Raw genomic sequence first — 15563 nt, forward strand, 5'->3', positions numbered from 1 at the left:
TTGATGAAACTTATGTCGAATTTTTTTTTTAGGTGTTTTGTGATAAAATAATAATGGTTTATTTAATGGGTTTGTTTTATATTTTTTTTTAATTTTATTGCCAAGTTGAAATTTTTGGTAAATATGTAGAAATTTGAATTTATGTAGATAATTGATAATGAATTAAGAGTACTTTTAAAATAGATTGGATAAGTTTGAGATAAATCAATACTTTTGCAAAATATTTTGTTAACATAGTTAATTAATGCATGTTGTCATCATTATTTTATATAGTTTTGATATAAATAATGGATTATCGTTCATGGATGTATAAAGATTCACCTAAAAGGTTGCGGAGGATGGATTATTGTAATGGGATTTATGGTTTTATTAATTATACATTATCTAATCCGAAAAATATTAGTGGATGGGGTATTAAATGTTCATCCAAGAAGTGTAAAAATAAAAAGTTTCTCAATCGAGATGTTGTAACTATGCATCTTCTATAAGAAAAGGTTCATGGAGAAATATTTGTGTTGGTATGCACACGGAGAACCATATGTTCCTCATGATATGATGGTAGAAAAGTTAGTTGGGTCAACTTCTGATTCTAGCAACGTGCATAAAGTTGTAGATGGCAATAGTAATCCTTATAGGAATATGATTATGGATACGATGGAAATAAATTAAAGTGATGTCGATCGATGTCTAATCATAGATGAAGAACCTAATGTAGAAACAACTAGGTTTTTTTATCTTCTGAAAGTTTCCTGACAAATCATTATGGGATCGTTGCACAAATCACAGTAAATTATTGATTGTTGCACAAGTGTTCAACATCAAGTCAGATCATGGGTTGAGTGAGGCTGGATATGATAAAATTGTTGAATGGGCGAGAAGCATTTTACCTGAAGGGAACAGGCTAAAAGAGAACTTTTATGTTGTCAAGTCCATGATGAAACCCCTCAGTTTAGGATACCATAAAATTAACATGTGTCCAAGCTTCTGTATATTGTACTACCTTGAAAATACAAAGTTGATTGAGTGCAGAACATGTGGCATTCTCGTTATAACTGGCAGGGAAAAGACTTTTGTCACGCATAAAAAACTTAGATACTTCTCAATCACACCTATACTATAGAGGTTATTTACATCACCAAAGACTGCTGCGTATATGACATTACACCAATCATATGATGTGGTGGATGGAGTAATGGTGCACCCTTCCAATGAAGAAGTCTGGAAACACTTTAATAGTGTGCATCCTCAATTTTCAAAAAAGATAAGAAACATGCATCTTGAGTTATGTACAGACGGATTCAATATATTCGAGTCATTTATTTCTTCTTATTCTTGTTAGCCGATGATACTCACAGTTTACAACTTTCTATTAGGATGTATATAAGGTCAAAGTTCATGTTTTTATCTATGGTCATACCCGGTACTAATAGTCCAGGTCAAAATATGGATATTTGTCTTTGACCGTTGATTGATGGGTTGAGGCAGTTGTGGTCATCAGGAGCTTTGACTTATGATGTATCAAAGAAATAAAATTTCCTGATAGCAGTTTTGATGTGAACCATCAATAATTTTTTAGCTTATGGAATGGTTTATGGTTGGAGCGCACATGAAAAACTAGCATATCCATACTGTATGAAAAATAACAAGGCATTCACTCTAACAAATAGCAATAAAGCATTTTCTTTTACTATCACTGACAGTTCTTACCAACAAATCATAAATTCTGAAAGAACAAAACAAACTTCTTTGTTGGAAAAGTTGAAAATGATGTTTTACCACTGTTTCTTTAAGGTGAAGAATTGTATAATGTGGTGTCAAAATATGATGACATTGTGTTTAGTTTTCAATCTAGTAAGCAGAAGTTTTCTGATTTTGGTTTGACCTATAATTGAGTAAAATGAAATATTTTCCGAGAGCTTTTTTATTGGAAGATCAATCTCCTCCATATGTTTGAGAATATTTTCAACATGATTATGACGTGAAGGGAAAGAAAAAAGGACAACATCAAGACTAGAATGGCTATAACTTTGTTTTTTATCGTAAAAATATGGAGTTGGTTTATATTGGGTCACGAGTCACAAAACTCAAAGTCAGTTTCATCTTAAATAAGAATGCACAGTTACTTGTCTACCAATGACTTAAAAGTCTTTATTTTCATGATAGACATGCCTTGAACATATCAAGGTTGGTGAATTTAGAAATTGCAAATTGTATGGAATAAATAGTCATGACTACCACGTGTTTATGCAAACACTCATTCCATTAGCTTATCGAGATTTATTGTCAAAAAGGATATAAGATGCACTCACGGAGATCAATCACTTCTTTAGAGACATATACTCCAACAAGTTGCAAACACAACAAATGGAGAAGCTTAAAATGAATATCATCCGAACAATATACAAACTTGAAATGATATTTCCTCCATTATTTTTCGACTCAATTAAGCATCTATCCATACATTTGTCATTTGAGGCAAAAATTGGAGGCTTATTACAATATAAATAGATGTATTCATTCAAAAAGTTAAGATTTATATATATATCATAATTAAACTTTATTGTCTTTCTTTGTATATTTTAAAACATTAATTTAATTTCATACAAGTACTTCTTCAACTTAAGAGAATAATTTGTAATAATCAAGAATAATTATCTGCTTTGGAGTCCTGGAATCATCATATAATTTAGGCAAGGACCAAGGCTTTAGGACTGAGGAATGAAAGAACGGTGTGTTTGCAATTTGCTATGGACGCAAGGAACAAGAAGACGCCTCCACTGCCTAATGGTTTCAGTGGCAATGCTTATGTACTCATTTCAGTAGCTTTCACAGCTGGAGAATTAGAGGAAGGAAGCCATGAGGCCATAATAGAGAAGATCAAACAAGCTAAGAACTCTGTCAACAGTGACTATGTGAACGCATATATGGAAGCACTAGATGGGCCACAAGGCACTATCCCACAAGGCACTATCCCTCCTCTGAAGGAGCTCACTATAGTTTCTGATTGGACAAGGATGCCATTCCACAAGGTGGGTTTTCTACATGGAGATGCAGCCTATGCACCTCCATTGGTTACTCCAATCCCTCAGGTTGCATACTTGATGCAGAATCCTATTGACCCTGCAGGAATTGATGTGAGGATTGGCCTGCTTCCACAGTCCCTGGATGCCTTCTCTCGTTATTTTCTCATGAATGTGCAATGAGCCTGATGCATTGGCCTTTCTATCTTTACTTATTAAATTCTCTTTTTGTTTGAAGTGGGGGGTGAAATTTAGGAGGCATCTGAAAAGATTACAAGGAAATACTGATTATTATGGTGATGATATGCCACAATGACGTGTTCTAGAGATAGTGTTTTTTCTTTCAAAATACATGCTACTCTCGTGGAATTTTTGTCTGGTGAGAGACGGTCAGGAACACATTTCTGGTCATTAGCAAGTGGAGACACTTTTCTTGGTAGAAATGATAGCTCTTTTCTTTAGTGTGGGGCCTTGTGAGAATCTCAATATCACCAATAATGCCAAACACACTTGTTCTTCTGGGCCCGTGAACAGTGAATTTTCCCAATTCAAAACCAAGTTCTTGGGAATGTTTTGAGATTGCAATGCTCTGCTGAATCGACTAGGTAAAAACAAATTACTCTGCCGAATTTGAGAAGGACAAAACAACTGCAATTAACATACAGTTCTCTAAAGAAAATTAGAAGTGGAATACATAGATATATTGAGTATCAATTACACTAGGAATAACTCATCTGCAAGAAAGCACAAAGCTTCTGCAGATCATCCTCTTTAGAGACCTTCGCAGTTTAAATCTGCTTTATATGCAATTCCTTAGAGAATAACCACCACATCCAAAGTCTCCTTCTGGTAACTTCACCTGTCTTGTTCCTGCATCATCAACTCCATGTTATCAAATGCCTAGGATTAAAGCTGATGAAGTGATATGGAACACCAAAAATGCTGAAAAGGGAGGTAAATCGAGAATGATTCATTGACTAGGGCAGACCGTGTTTTCATCAAGTAATATCATAAAAGATAAATCCAGGTGAAAGGACATGACATGCAATTTAAGGACTTTGGAGGGCCCTCCATGTTTCAAGGCTAGAAAAATCTTCTATTGAAAAACAATACTCAGCAAGACATATCCGAAACACTCACAGAGACAGAAGCTCACCCAGACTATTCTCCTAACCAAGAATGGTTGGCTGCATAGAACATGAAAAACATAATAAGCAAAGAGATTCAAAGTTGAAGTGATAAGAAACTCATTCAAAACAAAAACAAGAACTGGCATCAACTTGTATTTTGCAGGGTCCTATTAGGAACACCATCTTTAAACCATGTTACAGTTGAAACATATATTTGATAGTCAGGAGAAATCGTTAAAAAGTTGATAAATCCTACCGCATTTTTTGGGTTATAGCTGGTTGACTGAGAGCCAAATGATAATTGAGGGAAAAGAAACTTTGTTTGCCTAGAGGAGATTCTCTTATTCAATGGTAAAGGCTCAGAACCTCATGCAAATTTTATAGCTAAAATACAAAAAGGAAAAACAAAGACATCTCGACAGGAATGCACAGAGACATGGAGGACTTGCCTGATTGATCATTACGCTCACCAAATCTTCCAAGGAGCCAAAATTATTCGAAACAGAACTGTCCTGTGGCTTCTCTTGGCCTAGCAAATTCCCATCTTTTGACCTCACTAATGTTTCCATGGCTGAACATTCAACCTCATTATGCTTCATCAATGAGGTATCAACAAAATTTGACGGTCCAGTTGAAATGAAGCTTGTAGTTCTCTGAAAAAACAGGTTATTTGGATCCAAATTGAACCCATTCGTACTCCCATTACCATTAATAGGAATTGCTGAGTTTATTGAGTTAGATAGGCCATTTGAGTGGTAAGGATCATCCTGCCTATGGTCATCCCACTCTAGAGAGCAATTATTAATTAGCTGTCCAGCATTACAGCTCACTGTGGCCACTCCCACTCGGCATGGTAGATCTGCTTTGGAGTCCTGTAAATGTATGGGAAGAGTAGAGACAGAAGAAACATCAGAAGGATTATTCCTGCTTTGCAAGGCCATTGTTGACATGCGGTCTCCGATGGCACTAGGATGCAGAGTAGATTGCTTAAAATAGTCATTCAACGTAAAAGAATCTGACTGGGCCCCATTTGACTGAACAGCGTTGGACCAGTTGTCATTACGTCTACCATGATCTGGAAAATGGGAAGAATATCCTGGATTTAAAGACCCTGCTGAAAGAGAAGATTGCTTTCCAGATTTTTGGCCACCTTGGAGCCCTTGACCATGTCCTTCCAACATCAGGTGTTTGTTTGAAACACCAACAAAAGGGCTGTTTGAGCTTCCCGCAATTATTTTCATATCTGTGGAACCACTGGAAACAGGGAAACTGGCTGTGTCATCAAGATGAGTAGGAAGTTCCGGAATGTAGTTCACACCCTTGTTGGATTGTATTTGATCAAGTTCTAATGGCATTGGCATCCCTTGCAGTATGTTCCCATTATTTCCTGGGTGTCGAACTGGTTGGTAGTGACTTGGACCATTAGCCGTGTGGGGTGCAGTCTGTACATGACCTAATTGAATCACTCCAGGAGAAGGAAGACCGTGAATGCCCAGAACAGCAGGAGAATTCAACCTATCAAGCATTCCACAAGATGGGAGAGATCTGAAGGGTGTGCTGTGAAACTGCACAGATCCAGCCAAGCTGTGCAATCCCAGTCCACTCATAGAATTCATGTGCAGGTATGATGCATCTGAACTGCCCAGAGCTGCCACCATATTAGCTTGCTGGTTTGCCACAGTGCTGATCCTTTTAAGGTAATGCCTATATTTCTACAATCACAATGGTGTAGTTAGATTCCTGGATGAAAATAATTTGTTCATTTTCAATTATGCCAGGAGAGGTTAAGAATATATGCCTGGAGATGGCTTGCCACATTTTCTCTAGTAAGCTTTTCAACATTCATCAAATCAAGAATCTTCTTTGGAACAGCCTCTGCATTGAAACAAAATGAATGAAATTAAAACAAAATACCATAACAAATGCGTGGTTTCACCCATGAATGAATTTGTTATGGCTGTAAAGGATCTAAGAACTAATTATTAACCAGTGAAATTGCTATTGCTCAAATCAATTGGTGGAGAAAAAAGTTCTAATACTTGAGAAATGTCATAAACCACATATCGACTCCAGTATTAATTAGGAAAAATAGTAAACATGCACATGCACAAATTGAATAAATAAAACCCACATGCACAAGCACAGATTGAATAAATAAAACCAGTGTCATATACCCTGAGAAAAACATTCCAAACACTTCTAGTATACTGAAGAGCTAAATAACATACTGTCAACGCCCAATTGATTAACGGCTGCAACAAACTTGCGATGCAGCTCCACTGACCATACAACCCGGGGCTTCTTTTGGGTTGTTGGATCCTCATTTTCATGCTCATGCTCGTCCTCGTCCTCATCATGATCCTCATCCTCGTCTCCATTCTGGTCTTTTCTTTTTTTATTAAGCTTCTGGTCAGGTACTGCTTCACTACTTCCTTGATTAGGCTTGTCTCGGTTATCCGAGCTGTTTCTGTCTTTGTTATCACTTTTCTTTCTCCTAATCACATGTTGCCAGATGGTCTTTAGCTCCTCAATTCGAACAGGCTTGAGCAAATAATAACAAGCTCCATGAGTGATCCCCTTCATCACAAGCTTTGGATCACCGTTTGCTGACAACACTGCAGATCAACATCAATAAATTATAATGAATCCCAATTGGACAACCACATGTGGCAAAAATGTTGCAATAATATGCAATGAGCACAAAACAGCTCAGTAAGCAAATTTATTAAACTGAACAGAAGAAGGTCCTAATATTCAGCTTTGGAATCAACTTACGAAATGAGTTTTAATCAGACTAATACACAACTCTAAAATTGTCAAAGGAGTGGTAAAGCTGGAAATGGCATGAAACTGATCATTTTCAAATGCTTTTAGGAAGTCTGCGGATCCATATAGAAAATCTACAGCATGTTTTCCTTTAGAGTCTTCAAAACTGAAACACAGAGGGCAAAAGACCATGTGCAGTGTTTTTGGCTTACTGATGACAGGTAGGTCCATCTCAAGCCCCACGAGCTCCAGCAATTTAAAACCATCCATGTCTGGCATATGGACATCACTGATAACCAGGTCAAACTTGTTCTTGTTTTCTCTCAACATCCTCAATGCCGTGATTGCCTGACTCGTCGTAGTAACTGCACAATCCAAAACCCATTTATCGAGCAAGTCCAGCATGTGAAAAATTCCACAAGTATGCCAGAAAAAGGGACAAGTTATACCATAGAAAATCAATCATTAATCTAGTAAAAAGATTCAGAATCAACCAAAACTCAGAAAATCAATAATAAATTTAGATTTATTTAGAAAAGATTCAGAAGTATGTCATGCCAATAAATCATAAGATTTAACTTAAACACAGAACAAATTTATATAAATCTACTCCAAAGAGCTAATAACCCAACAGTACATGTGCAATCAATTTAGAAGATCCAACAGTTCCAGTCATTAAAAAACACCAGTAGCTAAAAACATAGAATGACATAAGAGACAGTAAAGATTCAAATGAGTAAACAATAACCTTTATAATCTTGTCAAAGTAGATGTATATCTAGGTGCCTATCTCCCAAAAGTATCGAACTGAGACAAAGGGAGTAAAGAACATAGATTTCTACTTTCCGCAAGAAGCCAAAAGCAAGACAAGAGACTTAATTTAACTCAACAAGATTTCATATTTACAAAAACTAACTACATAAAACAGCTAAATGAACAGAGAGAATCAAAACCAAAAACAAAGATTATCAAGCCAATGGCTTGTAAATATTCATAATTTACACAACTAACTACATAATTCTGCCAAACAACTAAAAAATCAAAACCTTAACAAAAAAAAACATGAAAACCAAAACCCATGTCCAAAAACACATGAACAAGTCAATGAAACGATAAAAAAGAAAGACAGACCATTGTACTGGCATCTTCGGAGTAGAGTCTCTAACAGTAAAAGACAAGTTGGGTCATCATCAACAGCCAAAACTCTCATACCAATAGGAAACTGATCTATATTGCTATCTCCAATCCCCTGTTCTACAGTCATTTTTTCCTCTTCAAAACAATTTGACGAAGCAAAATATGAAAGAAAGAGACTAATTTACAGAGTGGGGTACTACAATTTGCTTCAAAGTTTGGAGCTTTAACTGGATTTTGTTTGAAAGTTTGGAGCTTTTAACAAAAACCTAGAAACCATAATAATTGCAGAGCTTGAAAATTTGTCAGTTGAGAGAGAAAGTGACAACAAAAAAAGATCTTCATTGGCAAACTTGGAATATAGTATTTTAGAGAGAGAAAGAGCTTTCAAAAGGAACAAACAGAACACTCTCTCTCTCCCCTCTCTCTCTCTTACACACAATAACCGGTTATGGTGCATTTGGTCCCTGTACTTTGAATGTTTTATCACTTTGATCCTTATTTAATGTTTTATTCTAATATCGAACCTTGATTTTTTAAAATCGATAGCAATGCTAATTTTATGGAAAGTATTTAAAAATTAACTCTCTGAAAAAATATTTAATCATTAGATTTATGGGTTTATTACTGGTATTTTCTCAATCAATATATGAGTTTTTTCCAAAAATGAATTTGGTAAAACTATTAGATAAAATTATTAGTTTTTTAATTATGAAGTAAATGTAAGGGATGAACACAAATATATAAAGAACTGAGATTTTACCAAAAGATTAGCATAAAATCCCTTCTTAAAATCTTTCAACCATTAGACTTTTAAGATCTACTGTAGAATTCAATTATTTAATGCATGAAATTTATTGAAAAGAGATTGAAAAGAATATTAAATAAAATTACCATTATTTTTTTATGTTATGTTATTTTATTTTATTTTTTGTGAAGAAAATAACAGGATGATAATAAAAGAATATTAAAGAAAATTTATGAAAGGACCATGGTAATACAGAAATAGAAATTAAGGATAGAATTGAAATGAAATACAGAAAGAGGATGGAAGTAAATTAAAATTAAAGTTGAGGAACCAAATGCACAAATTAAACCTACAATAACTGTGATGAAGAATATAAAGGCTCCGTTTGTCTACACGGCTGCGGCTGCATTTTAATTAAAACGCAGCTGGCAGCCGTTTAGTTAAAGAAAAAATGAAAATACTGTTCACTGGGTCCCACATCTTTTCTGCGTTGAAAACGCAGTAATTAAAAAGCAAGAATTCGTTGCTTTTTATATACTATTCATGTTAATTGCACTGTTCAATGAACAGTGCAATTAACATGAACAGTGCATAGTGATGCACTGTTCATGTGAACAGTGCAAGGGAATTGCACTGTTCACTTAAAAATAGTGAACAGTGCAATTCTCTTGCACTGTTCACTTGCACTGCGTGAGTTTTGTTTTTTTTTTTTAGTATTCTAATTTTTTTAACATTTAAAAAAATAGTTTAGAGTGAATTTTATACATAATAATATTTTATCTAATTTTATTATAGAAACTGTAGTTTTTATCGGATATATTTCGTACGTAATGAAATTCTAGATGGTTTCATAAAATAATAAAAAATATTTTATATAAAGTATGTTTTATTCCATGATGTAATTGCAATAGTTAAATCCATAATATTTAAATTTAAAATCATCAATATTAATATATATATATATATATGTATTTTTTAAAAAAAAAATTATTTTATAACCTCAATTTCAAAAGCATTCTTACCCAAACACATTAAACTACTTTTTTTCAACCTCAATTTCAACCACAGTTTTAACCAAACACCTATTTTTTCAAACCAACCTCAATTAAAAGTATTTTTTATAAAACTACTTTTTTCAAACCACAACCACAATCACTACCACAATACCAAACACACACGAAATCTAAGACTAGATTTGGACGATGGTGGAGGTTGTGGAAGGCGAATGGAAAGGTTGAAAGATAAGGCTTTAATCATTGTCAATGTTTTTTTTACTATTTATGGTTGCGCGTGCTTTCCACGCGCATCCATTTCGATTGTTATGGATATTTTCCGATTGGGTACGCTCTTAGAATACTTTTCATTCTTATTATCATGGAAAATGTACAATATTTAGTTGCACTTTCTACTTTTGATAAGATAATATAAGAAACGATGCTATTTTTACAAAATTTAGTTAAAGGATAGGTTTTTTCCCAAAAAAATTGAAATATAAAGGGTTAAATTTAGGGGAATCAATCAATTTAATAAGTAAATTTTGCTAAAATTATCATTATTTTATTTAAACCTATATTATTAAATTAATAAAATATAGGTTTAAATAAAAATTATGATTAAAACTTTATTTTTTTTATCCTCATTGATTGTTAATGGTATAAACTTGCTAATGGGATCTCAAAATTTGATTTTAAGCCCATGGAAATTGAGAATTTTAAACCTTAATTCATTTTAGGCATAGCTAGAATTATCTTAATTAAATTTTAAACCTTTAGTATTGAGTTCTTGTGTAATGTTGAGATTTTTACCTGTTAATTATCTTAACATGATTAATTAAATTTAAGAAAAATTCATTTAATAGTTAAGAAAATTTGTTTCCTTTTTTAGACTTATAATTTAATTTTTTGAATCAAATTCTAAAAATATTGTTGCTTTGGATGTATCACATTGACATAGAATTGTGTTATTAAAATTGTTTGAAAATATAACTTAATTTTGATCCTCATACAAATTTGTTAAAAAAATATTTTAATATAATTAATGTATTTTTTTATTTTATTAATATAAATATTTGAGTCAGCGCATCTTAACTAATTTTATGAATCATAGAATTAATGATAATGATTAATATATTTTAATAGAATGGAATAATAATTTTAATATTAACCAAAATGTTAAGAAAAATTCTAAGATTTGAAAAGGAAAAGACAAACATACGATATGACATGGTGAATGGTTTTACCATTTTAGACATGCTTGAAAGTAGGGACCACATAGAAAATGCTTTGCAGTAAACAACGGATAGGAACTGCAAGAATTTTAGCCCGCGTGAAAGTAGGTGCAGACAGCTGTTTAAAATCCGCCCGAAAAGATGGGTTTATTTGTGACCTAAGATTTAGATCACATCAGATCACAGTAAAAATTAAAATTAAAATTAAAATTAATCACATCAGATCACAATATATATATATATATTGGTTTTTTTTTTTCTAAACTCCAGTATCTAAAAATTCGTTGGATCCTAACTAATTTAGTCGAGCCGGGTCGGCCCACTAAGAGATAAAACTCTTCTAATAATAATGTACTTCATTCATAAGACTCAAACTTAAAACCTTGTTTAAAAAAAACAAGCGTTGAACCACTTGAATCAACCACCATTAATTAGTCTTTTTGTTCTTGTCTTCTTATTTTGTTCTTTAAAATTGCTTTGTTTTGTGATTGGTCTTGATAATTTACTTTATATTCATGCATTCAAGGAACTCAAGATGTCAAGAAAATATTTAGTCACTAGGTTAATTTTTGGTTTGGCAAAACAAAATTCTAAATTTAGAATCAAATTTGAAGGTTACAAAAATGTTTAGTTCTTTTTTTTTTTTTGCCAACATCACGGCTTGATTTGCATGGTTTGGGAGAGTTCATGTCTCCTTTTTAATTCGGCTCTTTAATTTTTTTAAAAATTTAATTTTATTTGAAATTTAACATTGTAGTTTGTTTTGGTTATTTTGATATGTGAATCTTTCAAAATAAAATATAATTTGGTTAATTTAAAACAATTAAGTGTGATAAAAACTAAAACAAATATGAGAATCGGGCTAAAAAGAAAATGAATATATAAAAATAATATTTTTTTTATTTTTAAAATTTATTTTTAAGATTAACATATTAATATGAATTGAAAATATAAAAAAATTAATTTTTTACCCAACAATATTTCTATCGTGTTCCCCGAAGCTAATTTTATCACTTTGGGCTTTCATAGTTTGGTTGAAAGTACCTTTTAATCAAATTTTTTAAGCACAAAGGTAATTAGACCTTTTTCCATCATCCCTTTTTATCTTATCACAACTTTTTCCATCATCCCTTTTTATTGCTCAATAATGACTACACATGAAGAAAAAGGAGGCTACAATGGCTAGTGTAGTGTTCGTGTTCTTGTAGCCAAATAATCTTGGATTTGATCATTCCAAGATTCTCTTGGATTTGATCATTACAAAGTTACATTGCATCAATAAATAAAAAAATAAACAATTTAAAAGGTAGGGAGAGAGGATATTAATTTTAATTGAAATAAAAAGATTAGTGTAAACTAAAGAATGCAATCAAGAGAGCAAGGGTATTAAATAAGAATTTTCTAAAAATTAAAAAAAAATAAAATAGAGAGGTCAAACCAGTTCAACTAGCTAACTATCCAAGACCTAACCTTGATAAACATATTTATAGCTTTAAAATTACAACAAAAAAATCGGTTAAAATCACAAAAACAACATGAAATCACAAAACTTTCCAATCTCTAATCAATTTTTTCTGACAAGTTGAAAGTTAAAACAACTACCATCAAACTTCTTTTATCAAATGATACTCTTTGATACAAAGTTCAGCTATTTTGGTTATTAAAATTATGACAACCAACAACATTCTCTCTTTTTCACTGTTTTCGATGATTTTCTTTTCTTTTTCTAATTCAATAAATAAAAAACAAACAATTTAAACTTTTGGATTAAAACAAAAATTATGATCGACCATTTATTTTCTTTGTCTTTTATTAATTTGATCTTTTTACCATAATTTTAAATTTACTCACATCTAATTAGATCATAAAAGGATTTAAATGAAAGAATAAAAAAAAGTTTGAAGACAAAAATAAAAAGAAAGAAAAGGGCAAAAAAAAATAAAAAAAAATAGAGGAAGAAGGTGAAAACCCAAATCTCTTTTAATATTAGATAAGATAATTAGATCTTGATTGGTTTTATTTAAAAAAAATTGAAAATATTTAAATTTTTTTTCTTTACTTCAAATTAATTATTTTAGTGTTTTCATTGTGTTGATATCAAAAATAAAATTTAAAAAAATATTATTTAAATACATTTTTAAATAAAAAAATATTTTAAAAATTAATCACTACCACAATACTAAAGAAGAAACAAACATTTTTTTTTCTTTAGAATTTAAATTATTGAATTTCTTATGAATATTCATTTTTATTGCCACGCAATTAAATAAAAAATATAAAATTACATAAATTAATATATCAAATATTTATATGTACATTTATCTTTTATTTTTTACAATAAAAATCAGCTTTTCACTTTCAATTTTAATTGGCTTTAACAACTATTTCTATAATTTTTCAATTTATTTTATAGAATGCAAGCATAATCTTTTCATTTGTCAATAAAAAATTTTCTTGATATTGAAAAAGATATCCACAATGTTGGAGCCTTCTTATCTTATGTTGCAGATTAGCGTTAGATCTAAATCTTCATTGCCCCTGGCCAGTAATAACCTAAACTAATTAAGAATACAACATCTGCATGTTTTCCTTTTTCAAGATTGTAACTTTGCTGCAATTTTTTAGCCCATAAGTGATCGATCGCCTTCATCACAAGCATTCGATCACTGTTTGCTTCCAACACTGCAAGTAGAATGAACACCAACTGGACAACCACAAGTGGCAAAAATGTTGCAATAATATGCAATGAGCACAAAACAGCACAGTGAGCAAACTTGTTGAACTGAACAGAAGAAGGTCCTAATATTCGATCGTGGAATCCAACTTACAAAATGAGTTCTGATCAGACTAGTAGGCACCTCTAGAATTGTCAAAGATGTTGGAAATCTGGAAATGGCATGAAACTGATCATTTTCAAGTGCTTTTAGGAAGTCTACGGATCCATATAGAAAATCTACAGCATGTTTTCCTTTAGAGTCTTCAAAGCTGAAACACAGAGGGCAAAAGACCATGTGCAGTGTTCTTGGCTTACTGATGCAGGTAGGTCCGTCTCAAGCCCCCAAGTGCTCAAGCAGTTTAAAATCAATCATTAATCTAGCAACAAGATTCAGAATCAACCAAACTCAGAAAATCCATAATAAATTTACATTTGTCTAGAAAAGATCCAGAAGTATGTCATGCCAATAAATCATAACATTTTGTAATCAAATAATCAACCTCAAACATAATACATCTCTACTCCATGATAATTGTCTGGCCTCTGTGAACAAAGAGTGAGGAAAAGGAGTGTTATTTTACTGCTACATACCAAGTAAGCTAAAAAGTAAAATGAGCCAACAAAGAAGTAGCTGTGGTGGCATTTGCACTCATTTTTTTGATGAAAATCGGTTGAAAATAGATTTTCAACTTGAAAAACTTCTATTTATTTAATTTTTCGCCATTACTATGGTGGTCGGAGCATTACATAGCCTAGCAGATAGGCTATTTACTGTGATGTTGTAAAGTCGAAGCATGAAAAATACAAATTTATCTCAAATTCTTTAACTAATTAAAAGGATCAACGAGAGAAGTTATTAGTGTTCTAGCTCTTGGGACGTATTGAAGTAATTCCCAGCTAGACCCAGAAGGTGGATTGGACGTATGATCCCAATGAAATTATCCCAATAATCCTCTGACTCTTGCTCCAACAATATTCAAATGGGGGTGATGACCAGTTTGCCTTGCATGCTAACATGATTAGCCCTCTCTTTCTCTCCACAACCAAAATATATTATAGTTTTTTGCAATATAATATATATTTCCGGAAGATTCAAGTTGGGTGCCAAATCTTGAGATCCCTTACCTTTTTGGAAAGTTACACGAGTTCCCTTTGGGATGATTTCAAGTTGAAAGGGCATTGGGTAGAAGAACAGCGTACCTTATCTGCATAATTGCTCAATGAATGTATACAGTATACGCTGGGTTGTATGAGTTTTTTTAAGCCTACAAGAATTTTCGAATCTTAATAATTTTTTTAATATTGTTATTAAACTCTAAATTACTTACCGCTGTTTTAATCTTTTTAAAAAGATAAATCTTTTTATTACCATATTCCTTATTTATCTTACTATGTATTATTTTTGTTTCTGTTTTTTTTAGATTATATCAAAATTAAAGAATAAATAAATCCATCAAATTTGTTTCAGAGTGTAAAAATTAAATAAAAAAAAATAGAATCATAAAAAATCCAGGACTAGAGCCTAGCCCTCACGCGCTCGGAAGGACAGGCTCGCGTGCTAATGTTGTCTCCCGTAAGCGGAATATTTTTAAAATAATTCCTGAAGCTTCTTCGTAAGCACGGTATAGCTGGCTGCTTTGTTTTTATTAGGAATTTGCTGGCCATAGAGGGAGGGAGAATACGCTTTTGTTGGTTTATAGGGAATTTTTATTTTTTTTAAGTGTAGTTATAGTTACTTTTTAAAATATTTTTATGTTAAAATATATTAAAATAATATTTTTTTTTATTTTTTAAAAATTATTTTTGAAATCAGCGGATCAAA

General features: G+C 32.1%; 1 protein-coding gene across 4 annotated transcripts; it reads right to left on the reverse strand.

Moving 5' to 3' along the window:
- Positions 1-3649: 3649 nt before the first annotated feature.
- Positions 3650-8448, reverse strand: LOC133674439 (two-component response regulator ARR12-like). Of its 4 annotated transcripts, none has more exons than XM_062095537.1 (7): positions 8048-8448; positions 7129-7281; positions 6379-6765; positions 5949-6025; positions 4600-5862; positions 4177-4207; positions 3650-3890 (listed from the first exon to the last, which is right to left on the reverse strand). In XM_062095537.1, exons 1-6 carry the CDS (start codon positions 8178-8180, stop codon positions 4190-4192), a joined length of 2031 nt encoding a protein of 676 aa, XP_061951521.1. In that variant the 5' UTR covers positions 8181-8448; the 3' UTR covers positions 3650-3890; positions 4177-4189. The 4 variants fall into 4 exon arrangements, with proteins under 4 accessions (XP_061951521.1, XP_061951522.1, XP_061951523.1 ...); XM_062095538.1 differs by having other exon boundaries at positions 4161-4207; XM_062095539.1 differs by lacking the exon at positions 4177-4207.
- Positions 8449-15563: the final 7115 nt, after the last annotated feature.

The sequence above is a fragment of the Populus nigra genome, chromosome 15 (assembly GCF_951802175.1).
Source record: "Populus nigra chromosome 15, ddPopNigr1.1, whole genome shotgun sequence".
NCBI lineage: Eukaryota > Viridiplantae > Streptophyta > Magnoliopsida > Malpighiales > Salicaceae > Populus > Populus nigra.

What these genes read in the sequence shown, in the direction of transcription:
- LOC133674439 (XM_062095537.1), bottom strand. Translation starts at nt 8,180, where the DNA reads ATGACTGTAGAACAGGGGATTGGAGATAGCAATATAGATCAGTTTCCT. An exon ending in CCGAAGATGCCAGTACAATG is followed by an intron (nt 7,282 to 8,047) that starts GTCTGTCTTTCT and finishes TGGATTGTGCAG; the next exon opens with TTACTACGACGAGTCAGGCA. An exon ending in ATGTGGCAAGCCATCTCCAG is followed by an intron (nt 5,863 to 5,948) that starts GCATATATTCTT and finishes TTGTGATTGTAG; the next exon opens with AAATATAGGCATTACCTTAA.